The 16931-nt window shown below is 32.8% G+C and overlaps 1 protein-coding gene across 1 annotated transcript; it reads right to left on the bottom strand.

Annotated features, from left to right (window-relative positions):
* Positions 1–293: 293 nt before the first annotated feature.
* On the bottom strand, positions 294–16531 carry LOC141680984 (uncharacterized). The gene is made up of 7 exons (XM_074487052.1): positions 16354–16531; positions 16149–16262; positions 15990–16072; positions 15848–15915; positions 15208–15695; positions 14740–14899; positions 294–475 (listed from the first exon to the last, which is right to left on the bottom strand). The coding sequence occupies exons 5-7, from the start codon at positions 15290–15292 to the stop codon at positions 346–348; spliced, it is 375 nt and encodes a 124-aa protein (XP_074343153.1). The 5' UTR covers positions 15293–15695; positions 15848–15915; positions 15990–16072; positions 16149–16262; positions 16354–16531; the 3' UTR covers positions 294–345.
* Positions 16532–16931: the final 400 nt, after the last annotated feature.

The raw sequence follows: 16931 nt of genomic DNA, 5'->3' as shown, positions 1-16931 counted from the left end.
ACATTCACTTGTTGACAAATTATTCGGTACTGAATCAGTCCATCCTTTGCAAACCTACCCCTTCTCATGTCCACACAAAGCTCAATATACTTGAACATAATCTTCTCCTGCGCTTTTTGCCATACCCTGTACCTCTTCAAAGTAATCATATCTTGAAGAGTCTGCCAAGCATCTGCTTCTGCCCCAAAATAATCAACTCGGCACAGTTAAACACCAAAGATCATTATAACAACACAATATACTGATGCTAGGATCAAGAATGATAAATGTTCATTACTTCAAAGAACTGTGGCTCATGTTCCAGTAAAGGCACCTCCAGCGCAAACACCTGCCCCGGTGAAAGCTTCACCACCAGCTCCAGCTCCAGCTCCAGAGGTCAAACCACCCATTTTTTACGCCACCATTTAAGGCTCCTATAGTCTTGCCACCGTCTACTTCTGCACCTCCTCCACCTCCAAGAAACACTAAAGGTTGCCTACATGCAAATAAGTTTACATTTAGATAACTATTATAAATAATATAAGTGAAAGAGGTTATTAAATATAAAATTGGTTTTGGTGCAGAATGTTATCCACCATGTCTGGTTAGGTGCAAGTTACACTCGAGAGAGAATGTGTGCCTGAGAGCTTGTGTTACATGCTGTGATAGATGCAAATGTGTTCCTCCAGGGCAATATGGTAACAAAGAGAAGTGTGGTAAAAGCATAACTTTGACATGGAAAAAAACCTGATACAGTACTTAGTTGCTCCTGTGCTAGTTAAACTTCATGATCAGAGGAACAAACTGATTCCTTAATTATCTCTAATTACTAGTATACTATAATTAACGTGCATATCTAAGGTCATTTGTTTTTACTGTATCAGGTTTTTTTCCATGTCAAAGTTATGCTTTAAGTGCAATATTTCATTTTGCAGCAGTGATTTATGTTTAATGAAAAGGATTATGCATATTAAGGCCTATTATTAATTAACATTCCCTGTTATTAAAAAAGATCAACTCAAAGGTCTGGTAGTCCATAAGAGTGGTAATCGCTAATCATTTTAAACTATAAAGTAGTGCTAGTTGACATTAGTTAATGATACTTGAATATGTGTAGAGAGGTCTAAACTAGTCAAACTGTTTTGTGAGGTTTTTCAGTAAAATGGTTAAATAATATCTGCAGTGTGCATTATGTACAAATATAATCCATGTACATACCAAGAAACTGAAGATAGAACTAATTGCAATGGTGTGATATCGACCGAGATATGAATCAGAGACAAGAGCCCCAACAAGAGGCGAGAAATTGGTAGCAGCACTCCAATAAAGATAAAGTTTTGTCCTTGTGTTAATCCCATCATGTAATATTATATCAAGTATAATATCATGTTTGACACTAGCCCATAGCTTGCAACTTTCTCAAATGCCTCATTTATTGTTTTATCATCCCACAAATTCCAAATTCTAATTTATCAATTTAAACATAGAATACTAAAAATTTTAAAAAAAACACATATAAAATAGATTGATTATTTAGATCGAACCTGACACACAAAATCCAAAATCTAAAATCCACAATCAAGATCCAACTGAATCAAACTGAAACTTCAAATCGAAGCTCAAAATCCAAAATCAAAATCGGAGAAGGCTTATAATAAAAAAGAGACATTAATTAGATGATGTTTAAAAGAATAAATTGAGTCAACTGGACTCAAAACAGAAAAATGACTAATTTGAAGAACTTTAGCAAAAAGTATCGACCCAAACCCTAATTCGACGAAGAAAATTAACGGGTGTGTGACATAATGAAAGATTCAGAAAGAGTTTGAGAAATAGATCGATTAAAAGAGTATAATGAAGAGAACGAGAAAAGTAGAGAGATTAGAGATTAGCAGGAGAGAGAGACAGTGAGAGAATGGAATTAGAGAATACATAGAGATAATTTAAAAGAGTTAGAAAATTTGGGCGGTTTTTATCCCGCCGTCCCCGAAATTATCCTGCCCGTATGAAAGTTTGGGTGTTCAAAATTTTGGGTATATTTTTTGTTATTATAATAAATATTATTCAAATAATTACATCTTAAAGTTAAATTAATTATACTTACGTACTCTATTATTTTTATAAAACTTCATATATTTAAGTTTTATTTGTAAAAGTTGCATATCAATGCTTACATTAATGAGGGGATATTTGTGCTATTTTTATTCTTTATAAATAATTATAGTGAAAATAAATTTATTTTCTATTTCTAAAATTTAATTAATTTAAATATTATTAATAATTTTTAATGTTATTATGTTAAAAATGTGTATACCATTGTGTATATTATCTATTAAATTTATTTATCACCTAAAAATATTGGTCAAATTATTACTTAATCTTAAAAAATATTATATTTATGTTTTAATACTCTAATGTAACACTTTGACAAGAATGTTGCTAGCTACAACACTTTCTACCTAATGCAACAGCAGGTTTTGGGATAAGGTAACATAAAATCATAATGTTAAATTAGCTTATGAGTATCATATCTAAGGTAACATATTAAGTAACATTTTTAGGAGGGGCGTTACGATATGCCATATATGGTGTAGTGTGTGTTCAGTTACTTGTGTTCTTAATTCGATTTGATTGTAACAAACACTGTATTCAACCCCCTTCTACAGTGTGTGTGACCTAACAAGTGGTATCAGAGCTATTCGTTAACATACATACAGTAAAGATCCAAAAACAATCATGTCTGAAGAAACACAAACTCCAACCAAGCCCACCAAAACTGAAGAAACTCCAAAGACTTAAATCCATAATCGATATGAGACTATTAGGGTTCCCATACTGAAACCTTCTGAGTATCCCATATGAAAGGTGAGGATGTCTATGTTTCTGGACGCTACAGATCAAGAATACCTTGACAGAATTAATAAAGGACCACATAAGCCAACCAAGCTCTCTATTGTAGTTACAAATAAGCCAACACAGACTGTACCAAGGGAGAAAAGTGAATATACAGCTAAAGATATCTCATCTATTGCAAAGGATGCAAAGGTAAGACATTTGCTGCATAGTGCCATTGATAATGTCATGTCAAACAGGGTAAGTAACTGCAAGACTGCAAAGTAGATATGGGATGCCTTAGAGATAAGATGCCAGGGAACTAATTCAATTAAGAAGAACAGGAAGACTATACTCACTCAAGAGTATGAGCACTTTGACTCAAAACCTGATGAGTCATTAACTGGTTTATATGACAGATTTGTCAAACTCTTGAATGATCTATGTAACGCCCTCCAGACCCGGGGTATAAGTCTGGGGGTTACTAGGTAATCACCACACCTGTACAATCTAATTAACAAATAATAAAGAAATGAATCTAAACCCCTTTAACACTATCCAGGATCTTTTTAGGTTGAAGTATGAAAAATAAGAACTACTAACTACTTTATTACAACCAAATTTAAAATCTTACAAACTCTCCTTAATACAAACCATTGTCTAACCAGTTTTAAACTAGTTTCATCTTTATTCAAACACACACACACACACTAACTATCTACACTCCACCTGTTCGGGCAACTCCAAGCTTTTTCCTGGATTGGGATCAATACCTTGGGTATGAGAGGATCCCAAGGCTTGACCAGCTTCTTTACCACTCAAGTCCTGATGGGTTTCATATTCCTTCTTAACTGAAAATAATAAGATGAATAACAACAAAAAGAGTGAGCCAAAAAATTCTCAACAAGTCCGCAAAATATAAATAGTGTTAAAGCAGTTTAAATGAATCTGTAACCCGGGTATATCTGCAAAGATGCAACCCCGCGAGAATAAAAAGAAGGCCATTACTGGCGAGTACAATTGAACTAAACTGGACACAAGTTCACATCTATATTCTGCTGATCAGTCAGAATATAATGCAGATCTATATCTCCATATATAGATCCAGTCGGGTACCCAGGCACTACGGCCCATATCGAGGCACTAGTCATATCCCGGTCCTCAGGATTAAGACACACTTAATCCCCAAAATGTCATTATCCAGTCCATCGCTTAGCAACCGGAACAATCGGTATGCTTTGATATATTCTAATCACCCGAACATATCAATATCAATGTGTAACCAATGAATTATGAATCAAGAATCCAAGGAAACTTAGAAATCAAGAATAGAAATGAAATATGAACAAAGGAATAACAAGGGTGTATCAGTGATTATGAACAAGAATCAAAAGAGTGCAAACGTGATAAGCATCTGAAGAAATGTCACTATTCTGAAAGTAGAATAGGGGAAAAACTTGCCTTCTGCGCGACTTACTGCAAATATGTCACCTTCGTCTATTAACGACTCAACCTGCCTTGCTGGCTTATCTGCTGTTAGAGAAATAGACTGATTTAGTCATTTCATACTTTAATTGCATCTTGAATCGACTTCACACCGTTCCTAATGTCTACCCATGCGCTTATGACTGACTCATATATTACTTATTAGCAAGTAAGACTCAATCAACCACATAATACACATAAGCACATAATCATTTTTATAGTTAAAATAATTTTTAGAATCAAAATCGACTCGTTTATCGCTCAACTGATCATCATCTAACTCGTTTCCCATTTTTCCGGAATTTTTCGGACTCGTCTCGGCACGCATTTCGACTGATAATCAAACAAGTAACAAAGTCAACTAATTTCTAGAAGAAATTAGGCTTTAATATTATTTTTAATGGAAAGAATTTATTTTTCTGAGTCAAAGGGCTTTCGTTTGGCTCGAATCGGACTAACGGTCTAATTATTATCAATTAAACACTGATAATTCAATTTATTATTCAATATAAATAATTATTACTAATTTTTTAAAACCCTAAAATGATTTTTAAATAATTATTTAAGAAAAATCAGAATTAAAAATGATTTTTTTATAATTTTTGGAATTAAAATGAATTTATTATGATTTATTGAAAATTGTTTGATTAATCATCAAAATAATTAATCATTTTTAAATAAATAATAAATAAATAATAAATAAATAATAAATAATAAATAATTGAGAAAATAATTAAATCTGATTTTTAGAAAATATTTCAGAATTATTTATAATATAAATCAATTAATTAAATAATTAATTAATCAATTTATAAAATAAATAAAACTGATTTTTAAAATTAATAAAAATGAAAAATCTAGAAACATTTGTCAGAAACCAGACATCTGACAAAACAGATCAAAACCGGGTTGACAAACGGGTCAACCAGGTCACAATCCGGGTCATGAAGAACATGACCGGATTTTTCCAGAATCCGGCCACCGGCTAGGATTCCGGTGAGTCAAAATCGGGCCAAAAACAACACCGTTTAGTGTGGTTTTTACTGGGTTTCAATTCCACACAACTGCAGCAACTCAACTCCAGCCAAAACATACCAAAAACATCACTGAAATCTCAACTCCGATCAAAACAGACCTGAACTCCGGCCAAATACCCAAATCATTCATTTGTACATAAAATCAAACGTTCTATAGTGCAAACTGAAGCCAAGAACACATACAATCAAAGCCCTAACATCTCAGGAACCAAAGATTCACAGAAATCATCGAGTTGCAATATAAAAATTCGGTATAAACCCTAATAATCGTGAATCACGATACATACATCGTTTGTTCAATTAAATACCACGACTGTAAATCATCTAACAAAGCTATATCAATCATCAAAACATCATAATAACCCTAGAATCAAAAAGTCCTAATTCGAGTATAAACCCTAGAAATCAAAAATCAAAATCAAAATCAAGACATTAAAACATGAAATTGATGCAAGAAACAGAAAGAACGGATCAAAACCTTCGATTTGAGTACTTGAATCACACGATTTGATGCAGAAATCAGCTGGAAATCACGGTTTGATTCTCGACCCGATTCTGGAAATCCTGACCCAGTTTCAAAGAAATTTCTGATTTTTAATTATTAATTATGATTAATTAAAGAAAAATTAGGCTATTTATAGTGGTGAAATTAATATTCCTAATTAAAATTAAGACCCCAATTTTACACTTTTTAAGATTAATAAGCCCCTAATTTTATAATTTTTGGGTATTAAAATTTAATTTATAAATCTTTTATATATATAATATATATGCCAAAATTTCTCAAAAATTGTGAATATTGCAAAAATGCAAAGAAATAATATAAATGAAAGTCCTATAATTTTATAAAAATAAAAATGTGATTTTTGTGGGGTTTTTAACACCCAATGAGGCCCGAAAAAGTCATTTTTTGTAAAACGAGAAAATTTATAAAATGCCTAGATGTTCAGAATAATGCGATGGTAAAAGTCGTTTGATGAAAAATAAGGCCCATTATTTTATTTGAAATACTTGATTTAAAAAACATGGTTCGGGTCGTAAAACGTTTGAAATGAAACTATGAATGCAAAATAAAATATCTTAAAAATACCGAAATGACACAGAATACACGTAACAATTAGGGTTTGACAGATAATTACACATAAATGACACATTAACACACATAATCTAGTATAAATATGATATAATACACACATAAATTTCCCAGACGTTACATCCTTCCCCCTTAATAGGATTCTGTCCTCAGAATCTTACTATGAAAACAATTGAGGATATTTCTCTAATATTTCACTCTCAAGTTCCCAGGTTGATTCTTCAACCATAGGGTTTCTCCATAAAACTCGCACTAAAGACACAGACTTATTTCTTAATACTATCTCTCGCCGATCTAAAATCCTTATTGGTTGTTCTACAAAAGACAAATCATAATATTATTTATTTCTCAAACCCTTACATAATACATAGCTTAAAACCCCGTTGGGGTTACTACTCACAATACATTACCGGTTCTCTCTTCAATTAAGAAAGTGTCTTCGTTGTAAGAATACAAGATGCTCTTTCCTAAAACTTAGCTCCCCTTTTATAGAGTAAGGAAGAGATTCTATTACAAGACTAGTCGTCTTCTAATAATTAATAAATTAGATGCTATTTGCTTTTCATAAAGTAGATTTGCTTTCCATAAAGTAGATGCTATTTGCTTTTCATAAAGTAGATGCCTTCTGCTTTTCATAAAGTAGATGCCTTCTGCTTTTCATAAAGTAGATGCCTTCTGCTTTTCATAAAGTAGATGCCTTCTGCTTTCCATAAAGTAGATGCCTTCTCTTTTTCATAAAGTAGATGCCTTCTGCTTTTCATAAAGTAGATTCCTTACCTTTTTAAAAAGATAAGATGCTCTATTAAAAATGATGTCCTGGTTTTGCTTTGAGCAGTATTCCTGCTTTAGGCAAAAGTCCTTTGTCTTCTGTTGAAGTGGAGGGGTCCTCCATTATTCTTTTTCCATATTCTTTGTCTGGAGTGGTGATACCACATAATTGACATTCGAGATGGATGCCAAATTTGCTTATTTCCTTTTGCTTTTTCTTGCAGAAGATTTTTTGATGCGATCCAACAGTATCTTGATGTAATAATTGCCTTCTGAAAGCGACAACTTTGTTGTAGTCATCTTCACTTAATCCTTTACGGGAATAAGAGGTCATTAAGGCATGCGTTGTAGCTAAATTGACTTTTAGCTTATCTTCCTTTTGAACACTAAATAACTTATTGATTAAAATCAATAACTTATTTTCAGCCAGTGCTCTGAAATCATTTTTCTCCAGTGTAGGTTCCATTGCTTGGCTTGGAGAATAGATATTTTCCTTGGCAGGACCAACCTGAATATAATGTAAAGATTGATTAGGTGGACAATCATATTCTTCTTCATTTTCCCAGCATATAATGGTACTGGTGGTTTTGATGAAGAGGTCGATCTTTTTTCCTTTAAGACAGTTGTTTTTAAATGTCTTGACTGTCTTTCTAAATTTCTTGGGGAACATAGAAATTTCCAAAAGGTTATTAGCAGGATAAACTTGTGTTAATAGTCCATATTGGTATGCTTCATAGACCATGTCTGGATCAGCATTTGGATATAAATTGAAGTAGCTGACATTCTTCTTGTCTATGGTGAAGAAATGTTCACTAACGAATTCCTTTTCAGTGGCTATTCTTCCATATTGATAAAGATAATTAAATCCTGAAAAATAAGATTCAATGGTATCTTCTTCCGTCTGCATTAACAGCTGCTGAGATTTTGGAATGTTTCCCAAAATAGTTTTGCTAGAACTTTCTTTTTGGTGAGTTATTGCCCCCGCATAAGTTGGATGTAATGCTTCTACATAATTAATTAACTGGAGAGGTGGCTTGAATTCTTGTGTAGTATAAATATTTGCTGCAACTTTTGCTTCAGCAAAGGATTTGTACTTCTTATGTTTGATTCCTGAGAATCCTTTTACAGCTTTCTCAGCTATCTCCCATATAGTGTATATTCCTGCATTAGGACCATTAACACCACATAATAGGTTTTAGGGCCTTTGTACCCGTTTAGGACAGCTGAAGTATAACCTTCAGTCTTTGTAGGGATTTGAATTCCCCCGTTAGGCCTAAAATTTAAATTAGAGGTTTTTTCTAACGTTATGGAGGTTTGAACCTCAGTCTTGCTTTCTGGCAAAGCAACAGCCTTTAACGGATTTATTATTTCTTTACCTGGAGCCGTTTGCTCAGGAATAGACTTATCTTTGTTCATTTCTGAAGATAGTGATGAAGTAACCATTTGTTGTGAGGTATTAACCTAGTCTGGATTTTTACCAAATTCACAGGTGTCAACGGATTTGTTGAGCCTTTATCGGTAGCCGTTTGCTCCGGGCTAGTTTGTTCTTCACTCAGAGTTGAGGAAGTTGAACAAATAACCTTTTGTTCTTGAGGAGTATTGAATTTCCTTTCGAACTCTATGTTGGCTCTCACCAAGTGTAGTCTTTCCTGGATAATTGACCATTCTTTTAAAATAATTGTTTCTTCCAGAAGCAACTTCTCCATAGCTACTAGCTTATGGGATCTTCAAAGAAAGAAGATTGTTTTTATACCCGCAATGGTATTTGTTTCTTTTGAGAGAAACTTGTGAAGAAGGAAGGTGTTTGCAAATGTTTTATGATTTGTTCTTCAGTTCCTTCTGTATTTATAGCCAAAAAGTGACCTTGGATTCCTGTATGAACAGTATTAGCTTTTCATACCCGTTCTATCAGGAATTTTTTTGTTAAAAAATCTGTTAAGCAGTTTTTAACTCCTTCGATGTGCTCTACATCAAAGCTGTAGTGAGATGACCATTGCTGCCATCTTACTAATCTTCCTTACTTATTATCTCCCTGTACTTAATACGAAGAAAATAAGTGAAGATTCTATTATCAGTCCTTACCAAAAATTTGACCGGAGTTAGATTTATTAGAAAATTTGTTAATGACTCTAATGACTGCCAAATATTCTTTTTCATTTGAATGATAATTTTTCTCGGCGTCTTTAAAGCTTCCTGAGGCATATCTACATATTAATTCTTTATCCGAATTAACTGCTTTGAGAACTCCTCCCCAGTATTCGCCTGAAGCATCTGTCTCAATGATAAGCTTGTCATCCGGCTCCGGATGATAGAGTTTTGGAAAACCCTTGAGATTCTTTTTTACCTTACAAATGTAATCAGTGTCTGAATCTTTCCATTCCCATGGAAAATCTTTCTTGAGCTTAACCTGCAAAGGTGCACGAACGGCTGCAATTTTGGAATATAATCGGATGCATAAGTTAATATACCTAAAAACCTTTGCAACTATTTTTTGTCTTCAAGTTTGTTCGGAAATTTATTAATATGTTCCAGAATATGAGCTTGAGGACAGTGCGTTCCTTGATCAATTTCTAATCCTAAGAAATTAATCTTTACTTTAAAAAGTTGTGCTTTCTTTTTGGATAAAATTATTCCAAGATGTTGACATCTCTTTAGAACTGCTGCTAAATGCCTTAAATGATCCTGTTCATTATCACTAAAGATTAGGATATCATCAACATAAATGCAACAAAATGATTCAAATGACCTGAATGCATCCTGCATGTGTCTTTGAAAAATGGAAGGAGCCTGTTTAAGACCAAATGGCACCACGATCCATTGGTAATGTCCTTGGGGATATGTAAATGCTGTCAATAACTGTGATTCTTCGTCTAGCAATACCTGCCAAAACCCAGATTTACAGTCTAATGAACTGAACATTTTCTTACCTCGGATAAGGGTGAGAAGTTCATCCTTATTTGGTAGGTTATGGTTGTCTCCTATTGTAGCCTCATTGATTGCTTTATAGTTGACTACCATTCTTTTCTTCCCTCTTCTCTTCTCAGCTTCATTTTCTACAAGAAATGCTGGAGACATATGAGGTGATTTACTGGGTATGATGATCTTCATATCCAGAAGCTCTTGAATTTGTATTCCAAATTCTTTACGATCTTGTGGGCTGTACTTCATAGGTCGAACCTTGATTACAGTTTTAGGATCTCTGAGCTTGATTGCTGCTTTCATCCATTTCTTGGTCTTTGTAGGATCCAGTGGATTTTCTGAGCAGACAGGGTCTAATAATCCTTCGATTATAGTCTTCTTTTCTATATCAAGAATTAAATTTTTACAATAATTTAATTCTTTGAATCTTCTAATAACATCCTTCCCCCTCTGTAAAAAAAAATTTATTAGTGCTGATATTAATAGCATCAGGTTTTTTGGTTTTAGAATTCTTTTTCATTGATTCTAGAAAACCTGGAACTCCAACTTTACAAGCTGTTGTTATTTTTCTGATATATACTTCTTGTCCTGAAAGGGTTAGTATAATCATTTTTGTATATTGAGTGAATGGTTCATATAATTGGCAAAAATTGTTACCAATTAAAAAAATCTATTCCAGCTTCCTGTTGGTAAACAGTAGGAATATGAAATATTTCACCTGCTATCAGTATATCAAGGTCTTTACATACCTTGTTGATTATAATGGTGCTCCCATTAGCAATTTTAGCTTGTATAGGTCTTTTTGCGTTAATCCAATGTTCTGGTGGAATAACTTGCTTACTTGCTATGCAAAGGATGGAGCCTGTATCAACATAACAATGTAATTCAATCTGTTTATATCCTGTAAATTTTAATTTACCTGAGATATAAATAGAGTTTGGATTAGTGATGTTGGTCATCACTTCTTCTCCTTCTTCAGTCGGATTCTGAGGAAGTTGATTCATTAGAATCTGACTCTATTGGTCCAGGGTCCAGTTCTTTAATTGAATATACTTCTTGAGTATCTTCATACGGGTCTTCAATAGGAATATATCATAAAGAATAAACTTATTCTAGCATTTGGACCTTGTCGTCATTCTTCTTTCTATTAGGGCATTCATTTGCATAATGTCCTTCTTCGTTACAGATCCAACACCTGCAATTTTTTTTTCCTTTTGGGCAAAAAATTTTCTTGTCATTAAAAAATTTCTTGGACGATTTTTCTTGAAATACTTACCTGGTTTATAAGGCTTTTTCTTCTTAATAAACTTGTAAGTAGTCTTATGTTTATAAGACTTCTTCATGTAGGGCTTCTTGTAAGAAGATTTCCTACATCCATACTCAAATGGTTTTTCAATAATCGTTTCACAATACTGTTTGCTAAAAGATTTCAACTGCTTTTGTTTCTTTGTTAAATCGCAAAATTTTGAGATTTCCTCTTTAACAATTCTTTGAGCATAGGCTAATTTATACTCTGCTGGACCAGTAGCTTCTAGATTAAATCTTTCTAGAGCTTTTAATCCTACCAGTGGAATTTTGAGGAGATAGTATTTTACATACTTCACATATTCCGCTTGGTCATCTAATTGGTATAGATATTTTTCATAATCACAGAAAAATTGATCTAGGAAACATATATCGCAAAGCTGCATATTAGTGATCCTAGTTCTTGCTTTTTCTTTTATCCTTAATAACTCCTGCAGCTTATCAGATGCTTGATTAATTCCTAAGAACATTGTATAGATGCCATCTAATACATTTTCAAAGGTTGTAACAGGACTCATGACTGGTTCCCAAGTGGTGTTTTTAATAAAATTATTAATGACACCTAAAGTCTTATGTTCGATCAATAATAAAATTATATTTTGATCATCATAAGCGTCTTTATTAGTCTTAATAATAAGACTAATTTCTTTTGCCCAAGTGTCTATGAGCTCTTTCCTGTTTGGCTTTCCATCAATATTTAAGATATTATTACCAAAAATATTAGAATTTCCTTTAGCCTCAGAATTATTAAAAGGATAGAAATTACATTTCCTTTTTCTGCTTCCTTCAGGTTTCTTTGTACCTGATGTTTCTCCTGATTCTCTTTTTGGTGAAGGAGGTGTTGAAGTCTGATGGGTGTTCATCCTGAGGTTTTCTATGTCCTCATCTTCAGAACTATCAACTTCTGTTTCTTGAAGGTCTTCCTATTCTTCAGAACTAAAACTTTCAATTGTGTTAAGAATATTGTAATCATTAAAACCAAATAAAGATTTTAATTCATTACTGTCTTCTATTTCTTGGTTGGCTTTAGATTCATCATCTAACTCCATTAGGCTGATTGCTTGTTCGAGGACTTTATAGTTGTCATCGTTAACCTGCAATTCTTCTTTTTCTATGTTATCCCAGAAGAATTTTTCTACTATTTTTATGTAATTCATGTTGATTTCTTATCAACAGCGAATGGCCATGTCAGACTGCCAGGATTTTTTCCGGTTCCTAGCTCTTCGTTAGCGACACTATAGTTGGGATAACTATAATTCCAGATCCTTGATTTGTGCTCTAGATCTTCATCTGTTGTGATGATTTCTTTTCCTTTATGCTGCCTTTCTTTGAGGGCTTCAAGGATTTCATGGTTACAAGGACATTCTTGAATTGTTGCTTTCAATTCAGTAATGATTTTTGCTTCTGCTGCCTCAATGTTATCTGTAACATGGTTAGCATGCTGATTTTTAAGCAACCTAAGGATTTCTCCTATTTGTGGCTTCATATTTTTATCGAAATCTTCTAGTAATTTCTTAATGCTCATCCTAAGATTTTCTTAAGGTATTCTATGATTTCATTGAACTTGCAGTCAATAACTTCATTATCACACTTAGTGTTTCTAAGCTGTGACAACTGAACTTCTAATTTTTCAATATTAGCGTTTTGTTTTACTAAGAGCTTTTTTATGTCTCTCAGAATTTCTATTTCCACATTACTACCCCCCTCTCAAAGAAGTAGAATATCTGTTGAAGGTACTAGGTGATTTTGAAAAAATTTCACTGGGATCTTTACTTAGTCCGAAGTAGGACAGTAAGTTGTAGATTCCTAGTAAACATCTTCCTGTAATCTGGTTAAGATTATTCGTTGAAGAAACAATAGTGTTAAGGCTATTACTTCCTACAACACCACTGAAGACGTACTTCATTGGTTCAAGGTCTATCCCTTCATTTAATTTCTTAAACTCTAGAATTTTTCCTTTTTTATAAATATGCGGGTGCATATTAGTATTTAGAACGACTATAGATGATCCAGTTTCTGACATAAGTCATCAACTCTTCTGGACATGCTATGAAGTAATTCTTTATGAGAGGTATTATAAGATTCACCAAACTCTAAGGTTCTTCCTCTAAAACTCATTCTAGGTTTTTGTCCTAGAACTGGCTTATTCTTTGCAATATCAATTGCCCAAGAATTATCTAAAGGACTGATATCTGAAAATTGCTTTTCTTCTATAGATCCTATTTCTGAGAATACATCGTCCAATTCAATATATTCATTTTTCTTATAGTCGATGCTATGATGGCTATTGGTTAAAGCATAAGCAACAACATAAGTTAAGCTAAATATTTTATCACCTGCATTCATCAGATTATGTCTCTCAAAGTCATGCACGAAAGATAATATCTGATCAATATTTTTAGTTTCTAAACTAAAACCAAATTTAGGATAGACAATAAACATGAATTTTTGGTATGCTAAATTACCTCTACCAGCACCTAAAATACAATCTCTTCGGTCATTGATTCTATTATCTATTAAAGCCATTTTAATAGGAGAATCTATTCTTTCTTGAAATTCTGCCTTAAGCAAAATTTTTATAGTACCTAAGTGAACTACACTGATAGTAGATCTTATCTTAGAGTCTATTTTCAACAAATTTTTGCTTATCTCTTCCTTAGTGATTAAAGGCAGATAAACTAAACCTGTAGTATCTTTTATATCTACATGCATTTCTTTGGTAGAAATATAATAAAAGATATAGTTTTTCCTTTTAAAACAATTTAACATAGGAATGTTAAATATTTTTTCTTTTCTTAGATCGAGTCTGCTTCTTTTGATTTTAGAAAGAATTTCTTGTTTTATCAAAAAACTTGCTTGAAAACCTTTTTCATTCTCTGAAAACTCGATTTCCAAATTGTTTTCATCTTGAGTTTCCTCAGGAAGTTTTTTTGTTAAAAAACTCATTTATGGATTCTTAATAAGATCATAACTGAGAATTCTTTTAAGAGAAGATATCTCTGTGTCTATTTGCATAGAATATCTATTATAGAATTGAACTTGTTCAGTTTTAAATTCTTCTAGATCCCAGATAAGAGATCTAATGTTTCTATTGTCTTTTTCACTGACAATCTTTCTAGAAACCTGTGAAAGGTGTTCTAAGTATTGATAGTTATTCATGGAAATCATGGCACTACCAGATATGTTTACTAACCACGTATGATTATTGCTACTCATAAAATGAGAAGATTTAAAAAGATTTAACACTTATTAAAAATACAGAATTCTAAGCATTTGTATTTGCAGTAAGGTTCAATAATATAATACCTATTTTTGACATACCTGAGTCTTTGTAAGATATGATCCGAGAATTTATTCAATTCTGTAGTTATCCTGATGTTGATTACTACAAGGATGCACCTGCTTCTTCCCTCAACGGCCACCTGCCTAAACGGTACTTCGCTATGACTTACTCCCTCCAGTATATAATCAAACCTTGATACTGAAGAATTAAATAAACAAAAAGGCTCTGATACCAAAACGCGGAACACTTCATAAGTATTGTCAAAATAGACAAATATTATTTATTTCTTAAACCCTTTAAAGTTCATTTTTTGAGCTAAAATTTACTAACTACTTGTGAAGTAACATTAATACAGTAAAATCTGTGCACACATTGCATACTAATGTCGAGAATTTTGATTCTTTTCTAATTTATATGTTGAGATTTAATAACCTAGTAAATACTCTTTCATGTGATTCCAAAAATCTTTCAATGCAGAAGCTATCCATAAAAATACAAAATGGTACCTGCTTCTAATTCTGACACTAGTATACTTTGGCTAAAGTGATGGGTCTGCCACCATTTGCAACACAATATCCGGTCCTTACCCATTACACTGTCGGCAAGGCTACCATCTGCAACAGTTTTTCAGCACTATAATCCCCTGTAATCAGGAGCACTTCAGATTTCTTTTCTTTCCAATTAAAATTGAGGCTGTGATCACTAAATAAAATCTTTGCTCGAAACCATGTATATGATAGATAGTTATACTTAGAGACTCATTATTTATCTCTGTCAGTTTACACACTAAAATGTAACTTGACAATATACTTAAATAAAGTTGAAATTAATCATCTTTACAATTTATATTTTGAAACCATCTATTATTTATGTAAATAAAAATCTCAAAATTCTTTTTGAAAACAAATACAGCATGCTAGCAATAAAGAAAACAACGAACCAGATAAACCTGTATATCACAAAGAGATGACCTTCCAGCAAGATCCACAAAATTCTATGTTTAAATAAAAAAGAGAATATTATACATTTTAAAACTTAAAGTCATACAATTACTGCTATGTTATTCTCTCTATAAAAGAAGTATATACCAATATATGCGATACTGTAAACTTTTTAAGGAAATGCTATGCTAATAAATAATAGTACCAGTCTAATGATTTGATGAGATCTGGGGCTTGTTCCATTCAGCGAGGTCTCTCCTATTTGCCTCTGAGCTGCAAGAATGCACTATGACATATCAGGCTTCAAAAACAATATGCAGAACTTCAGAAAACCTTTGTGTCCTTACCTTGACAGACAGAAAGAAACTCTCTTACATGATCCCAATCCCGCAGAGTTGCCTCCTGTTAGATTCTAAACAATAGTACCTTTCTGTCCAAATAGGCAACACTTAATAGTCATGCAAGAAAAATATATCTATAACAATATGTTCCGGAGATGAAATGACCTCTGGATCATCAAGAAGTCTGAGCGGAGAGCTATATGTGCTGAGTAGGTCTTTGACAGATTCCTTGTATATCTCCATAGCAGAGAATTTTAGAAGATATTTTCTATCCTTGTGCTAGAAATATCATATTCATAAACAATCAATGCACTCGGAAGAGCCACTAACTGGTAATACATCATATCCATGATAAATAAAAAATAGTTACCTTCTCTATGTAGTCATATATATCTGATAGACTGATACGGCATACTCAGCAATGCCACTCATGGTGTATGTCTTTCCGCTGCCCGTTTGTCCGTATTCTTGAATGATTATTAAGCTCAAACTCAAGAGGAACAGAACTGATAAGAAAAAGAAAGAACAGATACTTACAATCAAATACCGTTGATAGCTGAAAGGGCTAGTTCTTTAACTCCTTCTATGTACACCTTTCTAGTGGAGCAGTCTGGACTAAAAGTTATGTCTAGACACCAAAATATACCGCTAAGAAATTAATGTTGTGAATAATTATCAGGCGCTAGCATAAATATACTATGTAAAAGGGATGACGGACTAATTCAGTAAACCCAACTTCTTTCAGGATTTACAATACATACACATGCATGTAAAATTAGAATGAAATCTTATCTAATTGAGCAAACCCAACTTATTTCAAGATTAAAAAAGCTCCAGATACATGTGAATAAAACTCTATTAAAATCAAAACATAAAATTTGAAAATAAATTCGAAATAAACATACTTTTCTCACACTAATCGAGTAGATCCAACTTCTTTCAAGGTTA

Source organism: Apium graveolens, chromosome 8 (assembly GCF_009905375.1).
Source record: "Apium graveolens cultivar Ventura chromosome 8, ASM990537v1, whole genome shotgun sequence".
NCBI lineage: Eukaryota > Viridiplantae > Streptophyta > Magnoliopsida > Apiales > Apiaceae > Apium > Apium graveolens.
Note: the sequence above shows the minus strand (reverse complement) of the source record. Positions and strands in the feature narration are given on the sequence as shown.